The 27,278-nt window shown below is 52.8% G+C and overlaps 1 protein-coding gene across 1 annotated transcript; it reads right to left on the bottom strand.

The window, feature by feature from the left end:
• Positions 1-559: 559 nt before the first annotated feature.
• ITGA2B (integrin subunit alpha 2b) lies at positions 560-26,342 on the bottom strand. Its single transcript, XM_077315709.1, has 30 exons — positions 26,109-26,342; positions 24,488-24,618; positions 23,793-23,890; positions 22,686-22,854; positions 21,772-21,821; positions 21,098-21,143; positions 20,784-20,933; positions 20,020-20,067; positions 19,631-19,674; positions 18,900-18,950; positions 18,718-18,770; positions 17,312-17,523; positions 16,612-16,794; positions 15,994-16,039; positions 15,721-15,819; positions 13,598-13,653; positions 12,925-13,076; positions 11,827-11,952; positions 11,236-11,303; positions 9,358-9,505; positions 8,170-8,253; positions 6,664-6,734; positions 5,992-6,072; positions 5,515-5,620; positions 5,257-5,409; positions 4,436-4,561; positions 3,423-3,536; positions 2,761-2,862; positions 1,973-2,095; positions 560-1,298 (listed from the first exon to the last, which is right to left on the bottom strand). Exons 1-30 carry the CDS (start codon positions 26,291-26,293, stop codon positions 1,227-1,229), a joined length of 3,147 nt encoding a protein of 1,048 aa, XP_077171824.1. The 5' UTR covers positions 26,294-26,342; the 3' UTR covers positions 560-1,226.
• Positions 26,343-27,278: the final 936 nt, after the last annotated feature.

Consider the following 27,278-nt stretch of genomic DNA (forward strand, 5'->3'; position numbering starts at 1 on the left):
GATCTATTCATTGACAAGCACACTTTCCCCCTACCCAACACGCTGATGCCGCTCAAATGTGTACAGATGCATGTCCACAATGAGAGCTGGCATGAGTTCAAAGTCCGGCCGGCCAATGGCCAGAAGTTCTACCTCCAACTTCTTGCCCATCCTCAAGAGCTGGACAGGGCCTCTCAGCAGGGGGTACGGCTCCCCTGAAATGAACGGGCCAACGGAATGGGTCAGGTGTTTTATCAACTACCAGCAGGACTCTTGGGTGGATTTATTGCCATTTGCAAAATTCACCTATAGCAGTGCTGTTCATCAAAGTACTGGCAAGTCCTTGTGTAGGATCATGAAGCTAAACCTAGAGGTGCCAGCAGAAGGGCCAGTGGACCTCCAGGAGCGAGTTGGCAGAATCAGGGTCACATGACCAAAGGTGATGTCCACCATTGATAGAGCAAAAGCGGTGTGCAGGTCTCAAGGGGACCCCTGTTCTCTCTGGGCAACCAGCTGGACATGTCCACCAAGCACCTGAAGGGTAGGCAATCAAGCAAAAAATCGGGACACAACTACGTGAGCCCTTTCCCAATTGTTTATTAATAATGTGATTAAGTTGAATCACTGAATAGATACAACAACAGGGTTTAGAAATATCAAACATTCAGAAACCATTATTACAAAGGGAGGCAGAATGGATTTTTAAGCTGAATACCTTACAACCCAATGGGTTAAGTAGCATGATGGATTTGACTTGCTTCCTGTAATAAAAACTGCATGTAATTTTTGAAAACCGTGTATAATTTAAACAGGTCTCTTTAAAAGATCCATGTTACATAATGGTTTGAGTTAACTGATGGAGTGGCTTTTATTATATAATGCAAAATACCCTTCATTTCTTTGGGTTACTGCCGAAGAACATTTACACTTTGTTTTGTTAATACTTGCAGGTAAGTTTATTATGGATATTGCTGTTACACTCCAGCAGTCCTCAGAGGATGTAGTGGAATTATCATCTGCCAGCTCCCCAAATCCTAGACATGGGTGATGCTGATGGGTGGTACGGAAAGATGGCAACCTGCACAAGAGGGTAGGCCCTGGAGCCACGGAAGAAAGGCAGTGGGGTGTGTGGGTCTGGCTGGCATCTCCCTGGCACACGGTAGGGCTGGATCCAAGCGGGAATGACATCTGACAGGGGTGAATATTGAGGGGACAGAGAACTGTCACTGCTGCTCCTGCCCCACAGATTATGTGTGAGAGTCATTTGTCAATTCCTCCTCGTCATCTGTGGGTGGGCGTGTCCTCTTGAAGAAGCCAGTCTGCCAAAAAAGAAGGGGGGGGGGAAATTGTAGGAGTAAGAAACAGAGCCAGCCAAGCTAACTGATTTAAATATTATAATATTCATTTAAACATTGTTATCAGTCTGGTAGTCTACTAATAGGAAACTCTTCAATTTTGAAGACAACGGAGTTACTGGAAACCCATTTTATCCAGGCACCGTGCCATTTACAAGGTATAGATTTGAGCATGCTTATCTGGTTACCATACTGTTTATAATGTGTTAAGTTTGTGTTCAATGTGCCATCTTGCCATGTGTTCACTGCGCATAGACTCGGATATATTTGTTTGACTGTTATGCTGTCTGTTGACAAGGTATTGGGAAGCCAGACTCTATAGCAGGGGTAGTCAAACTGCGGCCCTCCAGATGTCCGTGGACTACAAGCGTTCGCTGGCAGGGGCTCCTGGGAAATGTAGCCCATGGACATCTGGAGGGCCGCAGTTTGACTACCCCTGCTCTATAGCGTTATCTTCCACAGAGATCTCTCTGCTCCCAAACCCTCCCCTCCCCAAGCTCCAACCCAAAATTTCCAGAAATGTCTAAACCCAGAGCTGACAGCCTCCAGAGGCCTGATGTCCAGCCAGGAAGCGGGTCTCTGTCCCCCCCCCCTGCCCTCACTCTGCCCCTGCAGCTGGGCTGAGTCCGCTCACTCACCTTCCACAGCAGGACGATGAAGGCGGCCAGGAGGAGAAGGCCGGCCAGCACAGCGACCACAATCCACCAGACAGGGATGTTCTTCTCGGCATCAGAATTCAACCTCTCCACCGAGGTTTCTGCCTGGGGAGGGGAGGGAGGGGGAGAAACAGTGAGTAGGAGACCCTGGTTGCAGATGGACTCCCCTCGGAGCGACCCTGACCAAGGGCCTTCTTGGCCGTGGGGCCAAAACTCCCTTCTCGGGGAGACTGTTCCGTCCAGCAGCAGGGAAAGCCTGGCATGTCCCCAATAGCTGTTAGGGGCCCTCCTCCCTGGTGGGGGGCTGGTGGGACATATGTTTGGATGTTTTCGTCGAATTGTTTTATACACACTTTTATTTATTTTGCTTATTTATCTGCCCCTGGGCTCACCCAAAGGCTCGGTGGAAGGGCACCGTTCTGCAGGCCTTTGGGGACTTGGGCAGTTCCGTAAGGGCCCCGGTCTCTACCCCCAGCTCATTCCCCCGGCTGGAGCCACCACTCAGAAGGCCCTGCCTCTGGCGAAGACCTCCTCTGGGGCCGGGGACCACCAACAAGTTAGAATTGCTCTTCGGGGAGGGGGACATGCATACTTTATTTTAAACACTGTTTTCTTGTTGAAATGAATATTTTCAGGCTTTGGGTGGAAAGGTGACCTAGACATGTTTTAAGAATATGTAATATATATAATATATATAAATCATAAGCATTCTAGAGTCTTTAGGAGTCCACAGACAGATTCATCGCCACGATACAAATTTCCAAACATACGAAGGCGAGCCCGCTGGGTAGAGTTTTCGGCTGTATTCGGTACGGCATTCCTGTGGCACTGAACCAGGCTACGGATTGGATGAGGAAGTTCTCCAGGGGACACTGTGATAGGCAGATAATACACAATTGTCACATGAGCCTTTCCAGGGTGTACAAAAAGGACAGAAGGAAAGCAGATTCTTGTGGGTGGCCGTGTTGGTCTGAAGCAGCAGAGCAAAGTTTGAATCCTGGGGGCACCTTAAAGATAAAGGCCGATGACACTTTATTGCTGCTACACCTGCACACTTCCTCAGAGGCAGCGAAAAGGCGGTTGCCATCCATAGGTAGAGCAGTAAATTTATCATGCAGCACAATGAAAGCATTTCACAGATCCCAGGAGCAAACAGCAATAACTAGCTTTGTTTGGGTTTAATTCCGGGGGGGGGAGCACAGTGAAGGAAATTAATTTGAGATTGACGGGCAGATGTATCCTTAACTGTGGAACGCTGTGAGTAAGAGGCAGGAGCAGCGAATGATTCCTGAACAGCTGTTACAACAGGAAAGTTACAAGAGCCCTGCAAGTTCTCCCAGGGCCAAAGCATCCCTGCAGGTGTGCATTGCTCGGGGCACATACCGGGTCAAGGAGGGAGGCCGATCAATCTCTGGTCCTCTCCCCCACTTACCTCTTCCAGAGTCTGCAGCCACAGGACCGCGTGGACCGTGACGGAAACGGCTTGTCCTTTCTCCAGCGCCCCCACCGGGCAGAGGAGGGCAGCACACGCCTGACTGCTGCAGTTCTGCAGGGGAATCGGATTTCCGTAGATCAGAATTCAACATAATGGGGGTGGCCAACTGTGGCTCTCCAGATCTCATGGGAAATCATAGAACACGGACATCCGGAGAGCCACAGTTCGGCCACCCCTGCAAGGTAAGTTCATTTGATGGGTTTAAAAAATGTGTGTTAGAATGCTTATTTTTTTTAAAAGGCACTATTCCCTCTCATTTTGCTGGTCCTCTTGGGGGACAAATATTCCAATAAACTCCTGGGTACGGCCTAAGGAGGCCAGCGTCCAGGTGGACAATGGGGATCCCCCAGAAGCTTCAGGCAACAGAGATTAGTTCCCCTGGAAAAAAAGTGGAAGGTGAACTCTATGGGGTTGTACCCCACTGAAATCCCTCCCCTCCCCAGACCTGCCCTCTGCAAGCTCATCCACCAAAGGCTCCAGGGCTTCCCAAGCTGGAGCTGGCAACCCAAGTATAGCTAAACATTCTGATGTTCATCTCATTCACAGGTGGAACAATTCTGCAAGAAGGGTCACCCGGGATAAGGAATTTAAAAGCAACGAAACGATCCTTTCCATATTATTCCAGTTCAAGCCCAATTCAACCAGTAGGCCTAGTTAGATCAGGAACTTCCTGGTATTTTTCAAATTATCTCCTCCAGTTTCCTGATTGGCTCAATGGGAGATTTCCTGTTCCTCTGAGCATGCTTCCTCCTCCCTGCTTGCCTTTAGAACAGCAGTTGAACAAGAATGAGCAGACAGAACAGTCAGTTGAGTCTCTTTCCTCTCTCTTTCTAGACAAAGTGCTATTCTTTCAGCAGCTTCCTTGGTGCTTCCTTCCTTTGTATGTTCCGACTCTGCCAATAGGATGGACGACACCATCCAGTCTGCCAGATTCCCAAAAAAAGTCTCACCACCACTACGGGTCCCTGCAGGGTTGCTGAGTCAGCTTCCGTGGTCACATCCCGTTTCTCCCGCCATCTTTGAGGCCGAAAAGTGCTGTTGTAGCTGGGGGCAGCTGTGGACGCCAGCTCCTCTAACTGCAATGGAAGGACAAAAGTTCGGGTGAAATGCAGTTCTTGGTGTTGGATTTTGGTTTGGTTTAGGATCCGAGGGTTTAGGATTCTCGCTCCCCAGGAAAAACCCAGAAAAACTCCCAATGTAGAATGCCTACTGCAAAGTCAGAACATCGGGCTGAGAAGCAAAGAGGCAAGCAATTCTGTAAAAGGGCAGGAAATGTTTGTTTATTATTATTTCTTTGCGTGGCTTACCTGCCGCCTCACACTTGGCACAGCAGAGAAACAGGAAAATACATTCAAAGATCTGCAACTATTTTAGAACAAGGAAAGGCAACTACTGCATAAGAGGGCAACTCTTTTATAGTTCCTATTGTTGCCAAGTTTATGTTTTACAATTTAAACTTTTAGAATGTTTTAAAATATGTAACATTTTGATAGAATTGCATGTTTTTACCGGCGGTAACCCATGACGAGCCCTGGAAGAACAGCGGGCTAAAAGCCGTAAAATAAATAATAAATAAATAATGCAGAAACGGCCTGAACTACATGGCAGGGTTGTTGTGAAGGAAAAAACAGAAGGGGGAAGAGTGCAGTTTTAAGTGGCCGCGGGTGCCCAGTTGAGAGCAAGGCCGGCTGGACCTTCCTGGATCAAGAAATGGGAAACAGGCGCCTGTTCCGGCCCCCCTTTGGCCCGCTGCCCGCTGGGCCCGGCTTACCTTCAGGGGGTTGGTCTCGTTGGACGGAAAGCAGCGGATGTTTCCCTCCGTGGTCACCTTTGTGATGTAGAGGAGGAAGCTTCCCCGGAAGCGATTGGGAAAGTTCAAGAGAAGCTCAGCCCCGGACACAGAACTGGGGCCCTCATTCTGCAACTGGGGCAGATGATGGGGAAGAAAAAAGGGTCAGCAAGTGGGGAAAGGGCAGTGATGAGCAGGGGACAGGTCCCCCCCCCAGCCCCAACCGCAGCTCCCCTGGACCTGATAAATGTGCTCCACCGGGGGCCCGTAGTCAGCCACTTGCTTGCTCTTGTTTTGGGGGTACTCGGGGGCCAAGGGGAGCAGAATGCCGGCAGGGGCAGAGTTCCTAGGGGGGGCGGAAAGAAAGAGGGCATTCAAGGTACCCCTCGACCTCTGGCTTGGCCCGTGGACGCCTACGCCATCTGGCAAACACCCGTCTCAGAAAAGCCTTGAGTTGTGTGGGGTCTCAGACCTTCCCTCCCGCGTCTTTGCATGGCAAATATTTCCCCCCTTCCAGTGGTCAAGTCAATATGACATCCCAGAGCCTCTGGCACACTTCCCTGGACTCTAAATCTGTAGGTTTTTATGCCGGACATACGACACTCCCAAATGCTCCCGCCAGCAGCTCCAGGGACCTAAAAACCCCACCCAGAAAGGCGGCTCCAGACGGACCAGTCCCCCGGCCTCTTCCCTCCAGTGCTCGTGGTCCTCACTCACCCCCGGAGCGTCATCCTGGCCTCGGCCTCGACCGGCACGCGCAGCACCTTCTCCTGGCTGTCCGGGTTGTCTCTGTTCTTGCTGCAGGCAAAGCTGGATGTCAAACTGGGAAGGCTCCTTGGCCGGCCGGCCAGCCGCTCTTTCCAGCCTCAGGAGCCCCACCCGGAGCTTGGGAATGTTGACAGGGGAGCCCCATGGAGAGCTACGGCGGTGGAGCTGGCCACACCAGACCGCCTGCGCTGTCATGCACAATATTCCCACCAGGTAAAGAAAAAAACGGCAACTCTCAAGGGACAGAAAAGGGCTCGCACGTATGGGACCGCCCATCCTCAGGAGAGCAGCTCAAGTTGCTCGATCCAGGTTGGGAAATTCCCAGAGAATTCCTAGAGTAGGATGCCACAGAGGCCACACTCCTAAGCTGTCACTTCCTTCAGAGGAGCTGATCTTTGTAGTCTGGAGATGAGGGTGCAGCCTTAGGGGATCCCCAGGTCCTACCTGGAGGATGGTATCCCTACCGCAGGATTAATAAGGATTTCCCCCCCCCCCATCAACGGTAGCCTTGCAGCCTTGAGATTTCAGGTTGCTGCGATCAGATTGGGGAGGGGGGGGCTGCCACAGAGGTGCGGTCCTGGATCTGGGGGACTTTGGCAGTGGGGCGGAGCTGCCCCTCACCTCGTGAGCTTCATCCGGAAAATGACCTCGTCTTCCAGTGGGCTGACGCCTACTTCCATCTCCACCTGGATCTGTAAGGGAGGGCGGGAAGAAGGAAGGGCAGGCAGAGGAAGGGGGAAGCCCAGGGCCCAGGAACAGAGGCACATGCCTGACACTCCGGATTCGGAACGAAGGGGCAGCCTCTGGGGGGGGCTGACACTTGGTGCTCCCTGGAGTGACCACAGAGAATTCCCTGCAGCCTTTGCCCATTTTTCCAGGCCTTTGAGAGGTGCTGAGAACTTCTCCCACTCTTGGAAGAAGGCTGGCTCTGGCTCAGTGGGAATTGCTTTCATACCAAGGCACGACCCCCAAAACCTTTTCTCTCCTGCGTTTCCCTTTGTACATTATTCATGTTTTGAATATTCCTTGTTTCTAATTCTTCTCGGCCTCCTAAAAAACTGGCTTCTCATTCATGGCTGGCTCCATGTCTCACGAATGGCCCAATGCCCTAGACTCATTCGGAATTTAATTAGAATCTTCAAGGGGGGGAAATGATCTCAACCTGCTCTTATTGTGATTGTCGCTGATAACATTGGTCTAAATCAGGGGTAGTCAAACTGCGGCCCTCCAGATGTCCATGAACTACAATTCCCAGGAGCCCCCTGCCAGCATTCGCTGGCAGGGGCTCCTGGGAAGTGTAGTCCATGGACATCTGGAGGGCCGCAGTTTGACTACCCCTGGTCTAAACAGTAAATGTCGCACTTGTTGTTGTTTACGAATGCTTCCCCCAGTCGTTTAGACTTGGACAGAAGACGAATTAGAGAGTTGCAGGGAACGTAGCCAGGAAATGGTCTGGCAGACAGGTCAGGGCCGAACTGCAGTCACCTCCTGCCCCCTGAAGCCATATTGAACCTTCAAAGCAGGGCTTATCTCTGGCCCATCCTAGCCTCACCCCTCTTCCCATTCCCAGACAGATCTGGGGCTCCTCTGACCCACCAATCGTCTCCCCATCCAGATCTTGTTCTGGTGCATTTTTGGTGCTGGCTGCTCAGGATCATCTTGCTGCTCTATCCGGTGCAGTACTAAGGGACCCCCCCCCAATTTAGTAAGGGCATCTAATCTTTCTGCACACGTTGGATAATGCATTTTCAAAGCACTTTAGATGCAAGTTTTCCCAGCTGCAAAAGCACATTGAAAGGGCATTCTCCAACGTGTGCGGAATGAAGTTATACTTCTTCCACAAAGAAGGGTGGGATAGATGGGGGCAGATATCCGGAGTGGGGGAGTAATCCTGAGAAAGGAGAAAGAATCGTCGTAGGAGGATCACACAGAGAGAATTTTAAAAGGAAAGGAAACCCCATTCTGGGATCCGTTCCAAAGCCTGGATAACAATGTCCCTGAACATGAACAGAGTGCCCTCGGCTCACTGCTGAACAGCCACGGCTAACTCTCCCTTCAAACCTGGCACAGGGTTCAAGGACCAGAGGGCCCAGCTTCCGGGCGAATGTGAGCCCCCCCCCTGCTTACCTCTGCCTGGGATTTCATGGGGTTGCCCATTTCACAAGCCACCAGGTGGGTCTCCTTTTCCTTGCGGGAATTGCAGATCAGCTTCTGCAGGCAACACAATGGGGAGGAGGGGGGGGTCACTGCTGTTAACTAGTAGAACAGAAAGCACAGGACAGTGATACTGGGGGGGGGGAGTCAAGCTGGCTCCCGGGCATCTTACGCAGATGTTCACATCCACACCAGAGCTACAGAACTGGTGGAATATGCAAGATCTGCAGGGTGCAGGATTGAGCACAATATAAAGGGTGTCCAGCAGGGGGTATTAGAGGAGATGTGCATTTAGCATAGTTAGATCATGAACTCCCTGGCATTTTTTCCACATTGTGTGTCCTGATTGGCTGAATGGGGGACTTCTGATCCTTTGCACATGCTTCCTTCCAGTTTGTCTCCACGACGGAGAACAATCAGACAGGACTCTTTCCTCTTTCCGTACATAGCCGTTTATTTTCATAAATAAAACTATTTTATTGTTTAAACAGCCGGACGCTGCACTCCTTTGCTTATTTAAACTCTGCCGAGAAGGCACACCTGGCCTCATCTGTACAATTAGTCTTTTTTCTGAAACGACCACAATATTCAGCGGACGCAGCAGAGTCCAAACCTAAACCTCAGCCCTGCAGCCCCAGGACGGTGCTGTTCTGCTCCCAGAGGTTTTTACGCAGCTCATGAAGATAAAGGCTGTATTTTTTCCAAGTTCCAAATTAGAGACTTTTGGGGATTTTTGTGGGCATCCTCCCTTAAGGCCTCAGGACACGTCCTCTTGACACACAATAAAACTTAGCTGGTCTATAATGAGCCATTGGACTCAAACGTTCTTTGGTTGCTTCAAACGAAAACGGCTAATCACCTGAATCTGTTTACACTAGACCAGGGGTAGCCAAACTGCGGCCCTCCAGATGTCCACTGGCAGGGGCTCATGGGAATTGTAGTCCATGGACATCTGGAGGGCCGCAGTTTGACTACCCCTGCACTAGACCAATAGATGGGAATATCCTGAGATTTCAAGACGTATCACAACAAAGGCTGGTAAGCTAGAGCTCCAAGACCACGTGCCAGATCTTGCAGGAGTGCCATGTTTGTACTACACACACACACACACAAACACACAAACACACTTCACCGCGTGCTTTCAGAAAGCAGGCAACGTACCTGTGAGTTGCCGTGAGCCGTTTGAAAATATGCTTCCTTTGGCAGCTCAACTAGCAGTTCGGCCTCGTAGGCCCCTTCGCCGGCATTCACGGCTCTCATGTGGATGAGAAGCACATTCTCTGACCCAATCAGGAGGGCTCTGTCCAACCTAAGACACAGCCATAGAGGACAGCAGAGTCACGGGGAAACAGTGGAATGAAACAAGGACATTTTAAAAGTCAGCCGGGCAATTTGGCGAAATTGGAAAGGAAGGGGAAAGTACTCTTTGAGATTCGGAGATATCCCTCAAACTGCGGTTCAAAAATCAGATTAAAAAGTGTAGAAACTTTTGATGTTTTGAAACGGGTGATTTGATGCATGCAGAAATGGGTAAGGTGTACAGAATAAACTCAAGATCTGCCACATTAAAAAAAAAAGTTCCAAGAAAGACCTTGGTGCATTTTGTTAGAAAGAAAACAAAAGGCCAAGTTCTACAACAACATTCTAAGGCAGGGGTAGTCAAACTGCGGCCCTCCAGATGTCCACGGACTACAATTCCCACAAGCCCCTGCCAGCAAATGCTGGCAGGGGCTTGTGGGAATTGTAGTCCGTGGACATCTGGAGGGCTGCAGTTTGACTACCCCTGTTCTAAGGCAACACTAATTGATATTATGAACGTTGTTCTGAAAGAAATTCCTATGAGGATTCTGTGTAAGAGGAAAGATGATGTCTTTCTTACAGGAAAAACTGAAAGAGAAACATTTTATTTAAATGGGTGCAATTTTAACTTCCCAAGCCGAACGGTTCAGCTTGCTCTCTAGAAGTCGGGCTGGAGCACCGACTTCAGGGAAACCACAGAAACCTCGCCACAAGCCCAGCCACAGGAAATGGGAAAAAAATATTAGACATACGATTGGGAAGATATGGAACAAATATAAGATGGGTCTTTGTCCAAAAACACCCTTGTGGATTTCAACGCAAGGCTTTTTGCAGATATAAAATGTTAATTAAAGACAAGCGGCTAACCTATCAAGACATACTGGATTTTGTAAAATGAAATCAAGGGAAGGTTTAACAAGAGAGAGATGCAACTTAATGCTTTTTTCTGGGTACCTCTTTTTGAAAGATTTAAAGTGAATGAAAACGGTTTGGTTTTAAAGAAACGACGATTGTATTTGGAATCGTGTACAAATGCTGACCGTGTTACTCCACAGATGTAGGCACTTTTCTTACAATATGATACAGAAGAAGAACGGGTGAAAGGACACATGGACAAAACGGGCAAAGAACTTCGGATAAACATGCCCATTGAATAATGGGCAAGAATGTGGCTGAGGGGTCTCAAATTTACACTAAGCTCTAACCTGAAGGAGGATTGTTATAAAATGATGTATCCTGGCAAATGACTCCCAATACACTGAGTAAGATGTATAAAAATGTTCTGAACAAATGCTGGAAATATGAACAACACAAAGGGACATTTAATCACATGCGGTTGTTGTTGTTGTTTTGGGGGGGGAAGCTTCCAAAATTGGATACACACACATCTATTAATGCAGAAAATTAGTTCCTCTTAGTTTCTGGATTTGGGTTGGGTTTTTAAAAGCAGTTTTTACGCAGTGGTGGTGTTGGAGCGTAGCAGAAGGTCGCTCTGGACGGTGTTCTCATTTTTGTTTGTTTCTTTTGCCTTGTTATCCTTTTTCTCAGTAGCTGCTGGGTATTATTCTAAAGATGGGACTTCAGCGTTTTAATAAGCTACAGCCTGATAACTCCCCAAGTGAGTGGGGTGAAGCCGTGGGGAGATTCGAAGCGGTCGGCTAGAGCTTACACAACTCGGACCAGCATCCCTACGAGACCAGAAGCGCTCACTGCTGGAGGGATGAAGGAGCAGGTACTTACGTGCGAACAAACAGTTTGAGGTCCGGGATACAAATGCTGTCCTCTCCACAGTCCAAAATGATGCGCGTCTGCAGATTAGAACAAACATGCAAAGCCATGACGGAGCGAACGTGGCCTGCATGCGGCAGGTTCCTCAGGTGAGGTTCCTCAGGTGCACAGAGCAAGGAGCCCACTGAAATCCAGGAAAAGGGGCCCACCGACATGAGATGCCTCTGGAGGGCAAGCGGCACAGAACTGGAAGCACGGAGGACCTTTCCGGTTACCTGCAGCCAGAACCCACCACCACCACCACCACAATCACCCACGCCCTTTTCATGGGAGAACTCCTCAGCATCGTGGCAAGAACTCTCTCCCGACAGGCAGTTAACTGAAGGAAACACACACACAATGCATTTCAGTGCCCAATGGTGTTGCTCAATTACCTTCACTTCACTGGGAAAGAGTGGTGTTAACAAGACCCTAACAGCAAAGATGGAAATGGCAGAATCCAAACTAAAAATCAGTCTTTTCAACCAGGGTTTTGTGGGGGGGAAATCCAAGTCACTGACCATGTGCAGAGCTCCTTGTGCGGAGGGGGAAGATGAATCTCACCTGCTTCTGGATCATTGTCTGGCCAGACAGCACAGGGTTCAGCTCCCCGGTTTCCAGTACAGATCCCAAACTGAAGTTGAAACTGATAACAATGGGGCTCAGTTTGTCCTTGAAGTCCCCCTCGTCCTGCAGGGTGGGGAAGACATTTCTCAGTGAGCCCCCTCCCTTCCCCTCCCCTCCCCTCCTCTGGTGTCCTTGCGTGACTAACAGGCAGCCGTTTGAGAGTTTTCCCAGAGGCAAAGAGAGGGCTCTGCGGGGGACACTGTGGGAGCCTTGTAGGGTGGGCTAGGGGCCTCCTTCTCCACCCCCATCTCAAGACTGCTGCCCACATATCTGCTGACAACAGCTGCTCCCACGTGGCGGAAAACATTTGGGGGGGTCTGTCTAACGCCTTTTAGATGCTACAGGATGGAATTCTACAACACCTTAAATAAACTCACAAATGAACACAGAATAATTCAATTGGAATTAAAATCTCAGAGACCCGCCCGGGGAGCTCAGCCGATCCTTGTCCACTTGGCTGTCCCTGACCCTAAGATTTCCCAAGGCCCTCTGCTCAATCATCCCTCACAGGGCTGTTGTGGGGTTAAAACGTAAGAGGAGAGAGTTGCATACGTCTGGTCATATGGAGATGCAAGGAGGCACTCCTCTGCAGCAGGCAGAAAAGCTGCTGATCCTCCACAGAGCCCCAGACCTTCTGTGGCCACCACCCACCGGCCTCCTGCCCATGTCTAAATGTCACGGTCCCCCCGTCTTTACCCACACCCCTGCACATCAGGGGCCCCAGACTCTTCCCTGCACATAAACTGGCTCTTCAGAAGAGGGTTTCCAGGAAGGGCTTTCAGGAGGCCTGAGCCCCTCCCTGCCCTGCCTGTCAACAAACAGCTGATGGAACCAAGGCTGGTAACCCTCCCACAACCTCCTCCCCAGCTGGCTACACAGGGAATCAGTTCTGGTGCTTCAGACTAGAGGCTGCCGCACTTAACCCCCCTCCCCCCCCACAAACACACATACACACCACATTGGCTGCACAACTCTACCCTGCACTTCGCCTGGCTGCCCTCGCTCGACCCCCCCGCTTCCCCCTGAACGTCATACCCTCAGGTAGGCGGTGATGTTCCGGCAGGTTTGGGGCCCCTTCCTCGACATCTCCAGGGGGAACACCTGGCTCGACTGGCTGGTCTGCTCCAGGAAGACCCTCCGCCAGAGCTTCTGCTTCACGCGGTCCAGCTGCAGCTCCACATCCAGGCCTAGGAGAAACAGCAGCCTGAAGGCCCACCACAAGCTCATCGGTGCCTTCGGTCAGACTCCTCCTGCAGGGACGAGGCCAGGCGGCTCGACACCGACTCTCAGGCGGCCAGTCCGTCAGGGACGGCGGCATCTACTCTAAGCAGCAGCAGCTCTTGAGCGTCAAGGAGGGGTCTCTCCCGTCACCCTGGTCCTTTCAGCTGGAGATGCTGGAAAATGCACCCCAAGCCCAGCACCCCCCCCCCACAACCCCCCACTCCATCCTTATCCTTCCGCTCTCGGTAAAACATGAAGGGCTCCGGACGTCCCTTGATTCTGTACAGCCCCTTCCTGTGGCAGGACCAGAGAAACAGAGGGAGTAAAATGGTTTCATAAGCGTTAATATCCAGGAGGCTTGGCCAAGGTTTCGCAGAAGCCCCGGAAGACGTCAACCTCATCCCGCCTCCCCAACCACCCCAATATGGCAGCCACCGGACGGTAACCCCTCCCTCCCTCCCTCCCTCCCTCCCCCCCAGACACTCACTCATTTTGAGGGGTATATTTTTCCCTGACACTCCGGCACACATCTGGATGGTGAAGCTGTGGGGGGGGGGGACAGGAAGCCGGTGAGGAACATTTTGATCATTCTGGGAGAGCAAACTTGGGTTTGTCAATCCGCACATTCTCAGCTCCCTAGACCTGCATGACACACGGCTTTGCAAGCACCATTAACAGCATCCACACGCTACCATTTTGCTTTGCAGCAGTGGCCTAAATAGGAACTGGGGGAAGAGAGCAAAGGGGGGGCAGGGGGCCCCAAACAGCCACCAGACTCTCCGCTTTGTCCACTCCTGCCTTTCCGTGCAGAATATTCCCTGGTTCCTGCCCTGCGGCTGCCTCCCTGCCATCCCAAAGCAGCCTTTCTACTTAACGCAGAGTTTCCAGCTGCATGCATTGCATGCAGCACAGTGGGAAGCATCCTCTTGAGGGGGGCGCAAGATGGGCAGGGATGGGTCGAGGCATCTGGTTGCCCCAGAAAGGTACAGTCATCCCCACCTGGGCTGTACCACCACCATCTGGGCACAAATCTCTGGCCTGTGCCTGTCCATTTGGAATTTTTATTTCCTTTACTATGTTCCCCCCCCCCCCAAGTTGAACCCAAACAAATGATGACCTTCTAAACTGAGCTTGTTCTTCCTGTAAGGCCCTTGTATCTGTTAACCGTCTTCCTTGTGCTGTGTGCTCATTCATGGCTCGCCCTCTGGCTGTTTGCGCAGACCCGTCATTCCCACGCTCAATGTGTCTGGGGAAGGGTGCGTGCGCATGAAATCTTACGCCTTGAATAAAACCTTGTTGGTCTTAAAGGTGCCTGACGGGACTCCGATTTTGTTCTCTGGCCTGCTGTTATTGTCGACTGGGAACCAGCCAAACTCCTGCAAGACAATTTACTTTGGGGCCATCCCAAGCGGTTGCTCGGCCAGAAAGCCTGCCTGACTCACGTCAGCATCCGAAACGGCAGATTATTTTTAAAAGACGTGTTTTAAAATCCCGCAGATGCATGTGTGTGGGCGTGTAGGAAGACAGGTGTCTAAACCCGCTCTGTGCCCCAGGAATGAAAGTCCACCTTTCTTGTTGTCGTCCCCCCCCCCAAAATCCGCAAGAGGAACAGCTGCAAGGCCCAGGAGATGGTCAGAGCAGCAGCTGCCCCTTGCAGAGTTTTCAGCAGCACCCACTGGGGGGAAAGAATCGAAGATATACTATATCAAAGGGCTTTTACAATTGCTTAGAGGGGACGAGTGGAGTAGCTGTTGATCACATCTTTTGGTAAATTGGTACAATCCTAAACTTTGCTTTGGGGGTGGATTGTCTCTGCCTGACACGTAAGTGAACCGACGATCCAAAAGACATTTGAAGCAAAAGAAGAGTCCAAGAGTATCTTTAAGACCAAGAAAAATTTATTCAAGACGTGAGCTTTCGAGGGCATGCACTCTGTGCATGCCCTCGAAAGCTCACGTCTTGAATAAATTTTTGTTGGTCTTAAAGGTGTTCTTGGACTCTTATTTTGTTGTGCTGCTTCAGACCAACACGGCCACCCACTTGAAACTCTGTTTTAGAAACAAGTTCTTGAACCAGGTGTGAGGCCGGCGGCCCCTTGAAGACGAGCAAAGTTTCATTTTGGGATTATACTTGCCCAACCGGTAAGTAAAACAATGGCTGAAAAGATTCCAGAACCTGGATCTGTCTACCAAGATTCTCGTCTCACCCTCAGCCAATGAGAGGAGACCTCTGTCCCCTCCAGCACCCTTCACTCAGCGGGGGAGGAGCTTGCATGCAGATCCAAGCAGATTCGGGGGGTCGCCGTGTGGGTCTGAAGCAGCAGAACAAGCCCAGGGGCACCGTGAAGGCCGAGGAAGTTTTACTTGAGGGATAAGCTTTCGTGTGCATGCTTCGTCTGACAAAGGGTGCATGCACAGAAAACTTCTCCCTAGAATAAAACGTTGTGGATCTGGACACAAACTTTATTCACTGGTCACAAACTTTATTCTGCTTCTCACCGTGTTATTTGTGTTATGGATACGCCGAGCTCATTTCAAGCCTAGAGCTGGAGGGGAACTTGCCAGGGGATCGTGGCCTGACCCTTTGCCCAGAGGTTCCTGCTCAACTCACCAACTGACTTTCATTTTTGACACCGTGCATCTTTTCTCCTCTGCGTTCAGCACCTCGGGCACCCCGATGAGGGCTTTGAGGACCACCATGGGCCGAGCTCTGAAGGAGACCGACAAGAAGACAGACCCGGTGAGCAGCAAGCAGGTTGGGAAGGTCCCAGGGACCCTGAGAGGAGGCTGGCTGCTCCCAACGGCTGCCTTTCTCTGAATCCTTAGGTGGGATCCTGCACCCCCCGCTCCAACGAGGCTGAAAGCTTTCGGCTCTTTCTCTCACCTGTACACAGCCACCTTATTGGTCTTAAATGCCCCAACCAGCACATCTGAGGGGGAAGCAGAGCAGGGCATCAGAATCCAGTGACTCCTCCAGGGAGATGTTTTGTTTTGCTGATTTCCCAGATAAGACAGGGATGCAATATTGTCCACCCCCACCCACATATACCCCCCCCCAAGGAGTAACTAAAATACCCAGCAACTGTTCCCCACACTTTGGCACAGAGAGATTTCCATCTTGCCGCGTTCTACCTCCAAACATGCCAGCCACAGTCACTGGAGAAACGCCAGGGACTAAAGTGACCAGACCACGTTGGCCACACAGCCCTGAACACCCCCAACAACCATTTGGCTCCTGCTGGGAAAGCCTCCGGGGTCTCTTGGTGGCCTTCCATCCAAACGCTGACCCGGGCTGACCCTGCTTAGCTTCCAAGATCCGGCCAACCTGCGACATCCATGTGGACACGAAAGGCCAACACAAGGAAGGCGGGCTCTGCAGGCTACGAAAATCAAGCCTCACAAAAACCTGACTGGCTTAGACCCAAGCAAGGCGTCTGGGCTGGATCTCTCCGGCAGAGGGTGGGGTCAACCCAAATGGGTCGCTAGCTCGAGCTCACATTACCCGGGTAGCCATTGGCATCAATGTCCGAAGCTCCACGCACGGCAAAGCCAAAGCCAGCCAGTCCGGTGAAGGGATTCTCCAGGATCTGGACAGGAGACGTCCTCAGGCCATCGCTCTGCCCGCGGAAGATGTACACGTGGCCACCCCCGTCCCGGCCGGCAAAGGGAGCTCCGATGGCTATATCTGCAGGGACAGCACCCAGCGTGATGGACGGAGCTCCCCAAGGAGACCGGGGCCCTGTCGGAGCCGGCACAATTCTGCAGGGCCTGTAAGACGGGGCTCTTCTGCTGAGCTCTTGGTTGGGGCCAAGGACCCGCTAACATCTAAGTTCCCCCCCCCCCAACAAAAACACCCCTTTTGTAATATCCGGCCTGGGATCAACTCTCTGCGGGGATGAACTTGGCTAACAATGATCACATCGCGGCTTCCTGACACCGTAATTTATTAATTGTTGCGGTCTGGATGACATCTCATGTTTCTAATGTTTTTACTGTTCTTACTCTATGGGTTATTATGTAAGTACACCACCCTGAGCCATTCTTGGAAGCGTGGTTTAGAAATTGTAATCATCATCATGGCAATCCAGATGGCCACGTAGGGTGGGGGGGGGATGGGGAAAAAAGCCCCAGAGCAACCAGTGAAGGGGCTGGTCAGTAGGCCTGGGGCTTTGTGGGAAGTCCAGAAGGTGCCCCCTCCTCACCGGGGTATCCATCCTGATCCACGTCCCCCAGGGGTGCGATCGCCATGCCAAAGCGCCCGTAGACGTCCATGCCGGTCAGCTTCTGCGAGGGGACGCTGAAAGGCCGGGGGGGCTTCTGCTGCAGGTACAAGTACACTCTCCCCACTTCGTAGAGCTTGCTGTCTGAACGGCGCTCCATGAAGAGGGGGGCCCCCACAAGAATGTCGTCTTTCCTGGGAGCAAAGGGAGGAGAGATTTAGGAGAGGGTTGACCCCCTTATGTGCACGTGTAAAATGTATCACTTTCCGTCCTTATGTGGGAGTCTCCCAGGGGATGGCAGTACTTTCCAGTGTCTGGGTGGAGTTCATTAGAAAATCAATTCAGAGAGGACTTGCCTGTCTTATCTGATGAACTATCACAAGGTTTTGTACACCTCCAGGCGAGGCTTGGAGATCTCCCAGAATGACAAACTATACAAATGAGTTTCTTTGGAGGAAGCAGCTGCTTTGGACAGTGGGATCTCTGGCATTATCTTCTGCCAAAGTCCCTCCACCCTGCCCTCCTCAGGGCCTGCCCTCAAATGCCCAAGAATCACCAACCATAGTAGGCAACCCTAAATGCAGGTCACTGATGTGAGATTCTTACATTTCACGCTAAGTAGGTGGGAAAGGCACACAGAGTTACTTGGGATTAGGTCCCACCTGAGAGAGCCTGTCTTGGGGCTCAAGGTTATGGCAGAGCCCATCTACCTCCAGCTGTGTTTCTGCCTGCAGGAACAGGAACTCGACAGGCGGTGGCAGCACAAGCCCATGATGGGGAGCTCCATCCCCAGGAGCAAGGCACTCAACCTGGAGGAGCTGCCACCAAGCAGGTGGTTGGATATCTAAAACAGGGCCAGGAGCCAGTGTGGTGTGGTGGTTAAGAGCGGCGGCTTCTAATCTGGCAAGCTGGTTTTGTTCCCCTGCTCGTCTACAAGCGACCTTGGGCTCCTCACAGTCCTGATAGTGCTGTTCTCACAGAGCAGTCAGGGCTCTCTCAGCCCCACCTGCCTCACAGAGTGGGGCCGGTTGTGGGAAGAGAAAGGGAAGGTGTTTATAAGTGTAGTGGGGTACAAGTGGGGTACACTTGTGGGGTACAAAAACCGGGCTCTTCTTCTTCTTCCCGCTGATCCCGCCTTCCTTTTAATCACTGCCTTTGTTTTGTGTGTACTTTTGCCTGCCTTTAATTGTTTTAATGGTTCAGATGCAGGTGGGCTTGATGGTTTTTTAAAACTGACTCTTAGTGCGTGTGTTTTCATTAGATTTGCCGTGTCAGGGCAGAATAATGGGATATAATTTTTAAAAGATAAAAACAACTTGGATTGAAATTAAAATCAGTGGATAAGCGGCACCAGACCGAAATCTGCCCCTCCGTCCCCCACTCCTTACCCGTCTCCATTGACATCGGCCACTGCCACGCTGTGCCCAAAATACGATGCCATCTGCAAGAAGGGGAAGTGCGTCACCCAACGGGGGTGTGTCATGAGCCCTGGTCGTTCTGCCCCATGGAGGCCCCACCCAGGCTTCAGTGGCAAATCTCCATGAATTTCTCACACCATAATTGGCATTACCTGCTCACTGGGGAAGGTCCAGAAGACTTGCATGAAGGACAAAATTTCTACCTAGAATCATAGAATCATGGAGTTGGAAGGGATCTCCTGGGTCATCTAGTCCAACCCCCTGCACTATGCAGGACACTCACAACCCTCTCGCTCACCCACTGTCACCTGCCACCCCCTTGAGCCTACCACGGGAACAAAGAGGGAGAATGAAAAGGGGGGGGGGGAGAGAGAGTAAAAAGCCATCATGAGCTTTCAACAGACCCTAAAATCATAGAATCATGGAGTTGGGAGGGCCCTCCAGGGTCATCTAGTCCAACTGCCTGCAGAATGCAGGAAGTTCACCATTACCTGCCCACCCACAGCGACCCTGATGTTCGCAACAAATCTACAAGCCCAGGGATCTACAGAGCTAAAACCAGGCCGAAACCTAGTGGGAAATGTTTCTGTGCCTAGTGAAAATGTTGACATTTTATCTATAGATTTGGGGCCTTTAGCTGTTGGTGTTTGCTCTGCATCTGACACAGACAGAACTTGACTGGGAGTTGACTCTATGTTGTTACCAACCCAAGCGCTTAGGAAGGGCAGGTTATAAAAACAGAGAATTGTTATTTACTCTTCTGCAATTAGATAAAAATGTAGCAGTATTTTTCACAGGGGAGGTTCTATTTCTAGCGGACAAAACAGACCCCATCCTTGCCGCCCGCCTTTCAACTCGCCGCGAGGACGTGGACCGTACTCACCGCCCCCTTGGTGAGACTTTTGTTTGGGACGCCCACCACGTATTCTGCGGAGGGAAAACCGTCTAAGAGACAGAGGCACCCTCCGGAGACCAAATCCGTGTCGGTCCCGGCTGGAGACTGAGCTAATGGTGGCCTCTGAGGCTCCCCGGGGCTGGAGGAACAATCTTCGTCACAGGGACTGCAGGGACCCCGGGAAGAGAGAGCCCGGACCCTCCAAAACACGCCCATGCCACCCTCCCTTCTTGATAGACGGGGTTGTGGGCTCAGGACTGGCAAAGAGCAACAGCATCTCAGGACCAGCCAAAGAAATGCTTGGGAGAGTCTCCCCAAGAGCACACGATGCACACACACCTGGCCTGTCCCCTTCTCCCGCTTTGCCATGCCCTTACCTGGCGACTGCGGATCGCCATTGAACTCCCCGAAAGCCACCGAATAGCCTGCACAGGAGGCAAGAAGAAGAGCTGCGTTTTTGGCACCCTGCTTTTCACTCCCCGAAGGAGGCGCAGAGCAGGGAAGGGGCTCACAGGCCCCACTCTGGGGGTCGCTGCTGTTGACTGACTGACTGACTGACTGACTGACTGTAGGGCATGGGTGTGGTGTAGTCAGGAGAGCCTCGGATGCTCCGGCAGCCGGGCGAGGGAGGTTGTTTGCCATGGCCTGCCTCTGTGACACGAACCTGGCGTGCCTTGGAGGTCTCCCAACCACCTACTAGCCACGGTTGGTCCTGCTTAGTTTACGAAATCTGACAAGATCGGGCTTGCTTAAGCTACCGAGGCCAGGGCACGGCTGTGATGGGCTAACGCAGGGGTGGTCAGATTGTGGCCCTCCAGATGTCAGGGGCTCATGGGAATTGTAGTCCATGGACATCTGGAGGGCCACAGTTTGACCACCCCTGGGCTAACGTGACTCCTCCTTGGGAGATGTTGGCACATTAACAAAGAATTTCCGCACAGCCGTTTTGTTCTTTGGAAGCCCCACCAGGCCCATATTTTCTCGTCTATCTGTCTGTCTGTCTGTGTCCCGAGGGAAGGGAAGAGCAGCACGGGCTTCCCTCCTGACCCCCCTCCCCCCCAGCCCTTTGGTTGCTTTGCTGGCGACCTTCTCTTCTCTTCCCTTTCCTCAGCTCTGCGGCAGAAAGCGGCTGCAAACCCACCCCGGTAGGCATCATTGTAGCTGTCCGGATCCGTGAATCTGGGCTCGGCGTAGTCGGCCGTCACTTGCGCTCGGCTAACCGTCCGCAGCAAGAGGGGAGACTCCGGGGAGCTGGCGGCCACCGAGGAGAGGTTGGCCGAGTAGACCAGGCCTAGGGAAGAGCGAGGGGGACAGCGAGCAGCTCAAGGGGGCCCGGCCCTCCACGGGCCACAGAATCCCTCGGCCTCCCCGGGCAGGACCCGGCTGCAGGGGCGTTTGCCCTCCCGTCCCTGCCTCCCCCGCCCGGCCAGTGCGCAGCCTGCGGTAGGAACTGACCTCCGAAGTAATATCCACCAGGTGCTCCGAACAACAAGCGCCCAGACTGCAAGAAAAAGCAGAAGGCGCTGCCGCGGACCCACAAGCACACCGCAGACAGCTCGTAGCCAGCTCGGTTAAAGAACGGCGGCTTCTAATCTGGCAAGCCGGGCTTGATCCGAGCACTTTCTGCCCTCTGGCTCTGAGCAGCCATGGGACGGACCCCAATGAAAACAGGCACAGCACAGAATCTTAAGCGGCTTTTGCGTCCAGGTCGCTGTGGGCAAATGCCCATCTCCAGCGTAGGCAGACCTAACAGCTCATCCAAAGGCGCAGAAATTGGCGGTCAAGCTGTGGCCCTCCAGAGGCCCGGTCTGTAGAGGCTCATGGTAATTGTAGTCCCTGGGCATCTGCAGAACCCCCATTTGGCCACCCGGGATCAACTGCTTCAGCATTCTAGGGAGGGTTGTCCAGCTCTGGGTGGGGAACGGCAGAGATGTGGGGGACCTCAGTGGGGAGTCAGGCCTTAGAGTCCCCCCTCCAAAGCAGCCCTTTTCTCCTGGGGAACTGATCCCTGTCCTCAAAAGGCTCGTTGAGACAGCGGGAGACCTCCAGGCCCCACCTGACTGTTGGCAACCCCGGCTGTCGCCGTGGCCGTGGGGGCCCCTTTCTGCCCTCCTCCTTCCAAGACTCACCTCTGAGATGGCGGCGCTGAACCCAAATTCGCAGTAGCGCTTGTCTCCGACTGAGGAAGAGAAGGGAGATTTTGAGCCTGGTTTTATCCGAGGTGGGAGCTTTCCCGGGTGTGCACGAACCCTCGGACCCCTCAAGATGGGCAGGACCAGTCCCCAAGAAGATGTATGGATTCCTTGTCCCTGCCGTTAACTTCCTTGAGGTTTCTCCCCTCGGCTTCTTTACATGTTATAACCCTCCCCCCCCCCACCTACAATACATATTATTTGTTTTCAACAATGCATTGTTTTTAACACTGTTTTATTAATATTTTTATGTAGCCATACTCTTGTATTTTTTCACACACATATCGATTAACTTTTATAACTGATTGCAGTTTCTATAGATGTATTATTTATATGGGTCCATTGACCGAATAAACATACCGTACTGTATTTGTCTCCACGCAGAGGCAGAGAGGGGGGGGGGGCATGAATTAGTACACAGAACAATGAAGACCCATTTGGGGACCAAACCGGAATCACGTGCTTAGCATGTAAGGTTGCCATTGGTTTGGGTTCAATTCTGGGGTGGGCGGGGGGAAATTAATCTGTCCGGGTTGGGAATCAACGGCCCCAGGTCCCCCCGCTGGCTGCATGGGGAGGAGTGGGGAATCACAGGGAGTTCTCCAGACGAGAGGCTGCCGCTCTCAGCCAAGACTGCACCAGTGGACAACTAGGCAGCACCATTGTACAGATCCAGTTGTGGACCAGATGTGGCGGACCAACAGCCTTCATGAATCTAACAAACAAGCCGATGAGGGACTCAGGCCCGTGTTTCCAAGGCAGGAGTTGCAGGCTGGCTTTCTTGCTGCTGCTGACACCAGGCCTGGGGACTCGAGGTCCTTCCCCGCACCCCCACGCAAAACTGGACTCACCATATTTCAGCACCCGGTACAGCGAGTGGGCTTGGATTGCCCGGCAGGGGGAGTATTCGACAAAGTGCTCCAGGCTCTGGGTGGCCACAAAGCAGCTGCCCACGGGAGTCCTGGTGGCCTCCTCGTGGTTGGCGTGGAGGACGTTCCATTGCAGCAGAGGGGCACAGGCCTGCGAGGGGGCAAAGGGCAAGCAGGCGGCATCAGTCACCCTCCCACAGCTGGCCGGTGGTGCAAGGTCAAGAGGAGGAGGAGGAGGAGGAGGAGGAGGAGTTGGTCTTTATACCCTGCTTTTCTCAAAGCGGCTTCCAATTGCCTTCTCTTCCTCTTCCCTCAACAGACACCCTGTGAGGGAGGTGAGGCTGAGAGAGCTTTGATAGAACTGTCCTGTGAGACCAGCACTATCAGGGCTGTGACAAGCCCAAGGTCACCCAGCTGGCTGCATGTGGAGAAGCTGTGAATCAAACCTGGCTGGCCAGATTAGATACCGCTGGGGTTTCTTATAGAAAGAGAAGAGACCTAACTATCTAGCTAGCTGTTGTCTGCAGTCATTCTTCTGCTCAACTGCTGTTCTGGAGGCAAGCAGGGAGGAAGTGCGCTCAAGAAGCAGGAAGTGTCCTGTTGAGCCAATCAGGACACAGTAGGGGATAATCTGAAAAGTATCAGGAGGTTCCTATTAGGGTTGGGCGCGTCAACCCCCACATCTCCCCCCCCCCCGTGCAATGCAGCGCTGGCCGCTTCGGACGCCTACGCGCCCAACCGTAGTTCCTATCCTATCTATGCTACATCTACATCTCCTCCGATGCCCCCTGCAGGGCACTCTTGATATTCTGCTGACTTATGCGCATTGCATATCCAGCATATTCCAGCAGCTTGGTGGGCTCTTCTTCCCCTTTCAAGGCCAGGTGGAGGCCACAGGCTTCCGGGCAGCTGGAATGAGGCGGGGGAGAATTTATTACAAGACTGTGACATTTGCAGTCAAGTCCCCCTTTAAGAGCACAAATTTCAAAGGTCTGTCTGACGTCTCGTATTGCTGAAGTGAATTTCTGATTTGTGACCGTCTTTCTTCGGCCTTGAGTTTCCTGGAACTGGTCGGCTTGTCATACCCACCAGGATGTTGTCCTTCCAGGTGTTCACAGATGCTCCGAACCACTGGTTGGACTTGAAGGTTTTTGCAGTCATGGATCCGTACGTGCCTGTGCGGTCACCTGGCCAGCAGCGGCAGGGGGAAAGGAGCAAGATGGGCATGAGGGGAGGCAGGCCCCACAGGAGTCTGGGGCGGTGGCCGAGGGGCAGAGCCTCTGCTTGGCCTGCAGGAAGTCTGCAGGAAGTCAAACCCCAGCATCGCCACTTAAACAGATCCTGGTGGTAGGCAGTGTGGAAGGGCTCTGCCACCGCCAGTCTGAGTACACAAGACTTCGTGTGTTCCCAAGTTGGCAGGGGACGCTCCCCTCCCCTCCCCTCACCTGTTCACCTCTCCAACCCAGCCCTTCAAGAAAGTTCCCAGGAGGTAGACACTCCAGAAAACTCGCCACAGGCTGGATACAACCAGCTTTTCTACTGGCTGAAGAGGGAGGAGACAGGCACCTGTTAACCCCCCCCCCTCAAATTGTTAGGTGGTGGGAGTAATCTGGGGAGTAGTCCTATCCCCTCTTATCCAGTGGTCACTTGCAGAGCAGGGGTGGACTGCAAACGGGCTCATCCCCGCTCTTGCTTTGGAAGGGCTGCTAGAGACGCCTGGCCCTTCCCGCTAGTCTGGGCTTCACTCCTGCCAGAAAATAGCCTTTTCTTCCGGGATCGCTCACCTTCCCCGTCAAACTGGATGGGGGTGCAGGGGCCACCGCCGGACTTCCACGGACACAGGTAGACGGCCCCTCCCTCCGTCACTCCAGGCTGCGACGTGTTGGCCCGAGGGGCGCCCACAACCAAGTTCATGCTGAAGCAGGAAGACAGAACGGCCTTGGGACTGGGCACCTACTCAGTCTTGGGCGAAAGGCCATAACCCTTGGACGGATCTGGACCCGTCGTGAGAGTTTTGTGTTAGGAAAGAACCCAGCTCTCATTCTCTGGATCTGACGGGGCCCTCCCCCCTGCCCCAAAGCGGAAGAAAGAACTGGTTAAAATGATAGAACCCCCCTGGGACATCTAGTCCAACCCCCTGCACTATGCAGGACACTCACAACCCTTCAGAGGAGGTCCCTGTCACAGAACTCTCGTCTCCCTGGAAAATCTTGGTGGTTCGATGGGAGATGAGCGTCATCTTTTTTGAGTATTTTATATAGAAGATCTGTTTTTGGTAACCTGCTTTTCACGACCCAAGGGAGTCTCCTTCCCTTCCTCTCCCCCCAGAAGACAGCCTGTGAGGGAGGTGGGGCTAAGAGAGCTCAGAGAGAACAGTACAGTTCATTAATATGACCCCCCCCCCGCTTTGAGAGCATCTGCCGCTGGGTGGTTCAAAGGGCCAGTTTCGTAGAAACCCCCGGAGCTGCCTTCATCAGAAATACACTGGAGCAGTCAGGTCAGATCCCGCACAAGGAAGGATTTGGGGGCTATCAGCTTTTGGGGAAAGGTCCCTGCATCCTGGTTATGTTTTGAGATAAATACTTAAAATGAGAAATCTCTGAAAACACTGAATGGGTGTAATAAAGTTGATCAAAGTCGTTACTAGCCGCCGTCAAGTGCCACCTTGTCATTGTGGTTAAGAGCAGCAGCCTCCAGCTGGAGAACTGGGCTTGCCTCCCCACTCCCCCACATGCAGCCAGCTGGGTGACCTTGGGCCGGTCTCAGTTCTCTCAGAGCTCTCTCAGTCCCACCCACCTCACAGCGTGTCTGTTGTGGGGAAAGGAAGGGAAAGTGATTGTCAGCTGCATTTGAGACTCCCTTCGGGTAGGAAGAGGTGGGGTACAAACACCCAGCTCTTCTTCTTCTGCATTAGGAAGAAGTGGGTATATTAAGTGGGAAATGGGAGAATGTCCTTTGGCATTTTCTGCCTCAAAACTGGGGTTTTTCAGTGTGAGGAATAAAAAAAGATTGCAGGAGGAGGCAAGGGTAGTATTTTAAAATCCTCGGAGGTCCACAGGTCAAAACATGAAAAAACAACATCCGGTTGGGAGAGGCAATGCGCTAAACCAGGGGTAGTCAAACTGCGGCCCTCCAGACGTCCATGGACTACAATTCCCAGAAGCCCCTGCCAGCATTCGCTGGCAGGGGCTCCTGGGAATTGTAGTCCATGGACATCTGGAGGGCCGCAGTTTGACTACCCCTGCGCTAAACCAAAAGCCACGGAAGCAACACTTACTTGTGCAACGTGGCAGGAGGCGCACTCTGCCCCTTTCCCTGGGCAGGCTGCAGGCCCCAACCCCCAGAGGGGCCCGGTCCGTGTGAATTTGCGCCGTTGCCATACCCAGTCCCCGTTTGCGCTCATACCTGCCATGACGGTCCTGGAAGAAGTCCAAGGCAAACCCAAAATAGCTTTCGTTGGGTCCAGAGTAGAAGGTGGGGCTACTTGTGTCCAAGTTGAAGGTCTGCGCAGGGGAACCAAGGAACGAGACCCCCACCAGGCAGAGCCAGAAGGGGGCAAGCAGTCCCAGGCTAGCAGGGTCTCCAGCCATCCTCTAGCAGCTCTGCCAGGTCTCCCCCTTCAAGTGCTAATGGAGAGGGCCACACCCGCCACCCACCACCACCACAACCCTGACACATTTCCTAAAGGCCTTCCTGCCTGCCAAGCCGGCCGAAAGCCATGCAAGTTATCAACCCACGGCAGAGTTTCCTGGCATCCCTCACCCCACCCCAGCACGCAGCAAGGACACCAGGAGGCCCCTCCCTCCTAATGCACACACACTGGCCATGACCCCCAAGAGGCGCAGCTGGTGGGCAAGCCCTGCACAGACTTCACTGCTTTTAGGGACAGCGTTTGGAGACTGACCGTGGTTCACGCAGCGCTCTTTCTCTGTATTGCAGGGCATGCCGCGTAGGCTGGTGGTCCCATGGATGTCTGCAGCCAGGCTAGAGACGCTAGGAGGGGGTGGGCCATGACCTGCCGCCACATCACGACCCCCTCGGTCTCCCCTCCAAATACTAGCCAGGGTTGGCCCTGCTTGGCTTCTGAGGTCTGACGGGGCTTGCCAGGCCTCCCCAGGTCAGGTCAGGTCAGGTCAGGGTAGTGCAGCAAAAGGGGACGGCCCAATCTGCCCATCCCTGCCTTTTCCTATGCCACAGGGCAAAATGGGAGCATTAAGCTGCGGGACATAGAGACAAATCCTCACTGGACATGACAACTTTCTCAGGAAATGCCCATCATGTTAGTACTGCTAGATATTGGGGGGGGGGGGGGAGGAGGGGGGTAACCATCAACATATTTCAGTAGCAGAATGGGCTTCCTCAGGAGGTGGGGAGCTCCCCCTCACTGGCCGTCTTCAGGTAGTGGCTGGACAGATCCTTCTCCTGGATGCTTGAGGCTGATCCTGCACTGAACAGGGGTGGGACTGGATGGCCTGCATGGCCCCTTCCCACTCTAGGATTCTAGGAGTCCACCAGGGGAATGGGCTGCCTCGGGAGGTGGGGAGCTCCCCCTCACTGGCCGTCTTCAAGCAGTGG

Source organism: Paroedura picta, chromosome 16 (assembly GCF_049243985.1).
Source record: "Paroedura picta isolate Pp20150507F chromosome 16, Ppicta_v3.0, whole genome shotgun sequence".
Classification (NCBI taxonomy): domain Eukaryota; kingdom Metazoa; phylum Chordata; class Lepidosauria; order Squamata; family Gekkonidae; genus Paroedura; species Paroedura picta.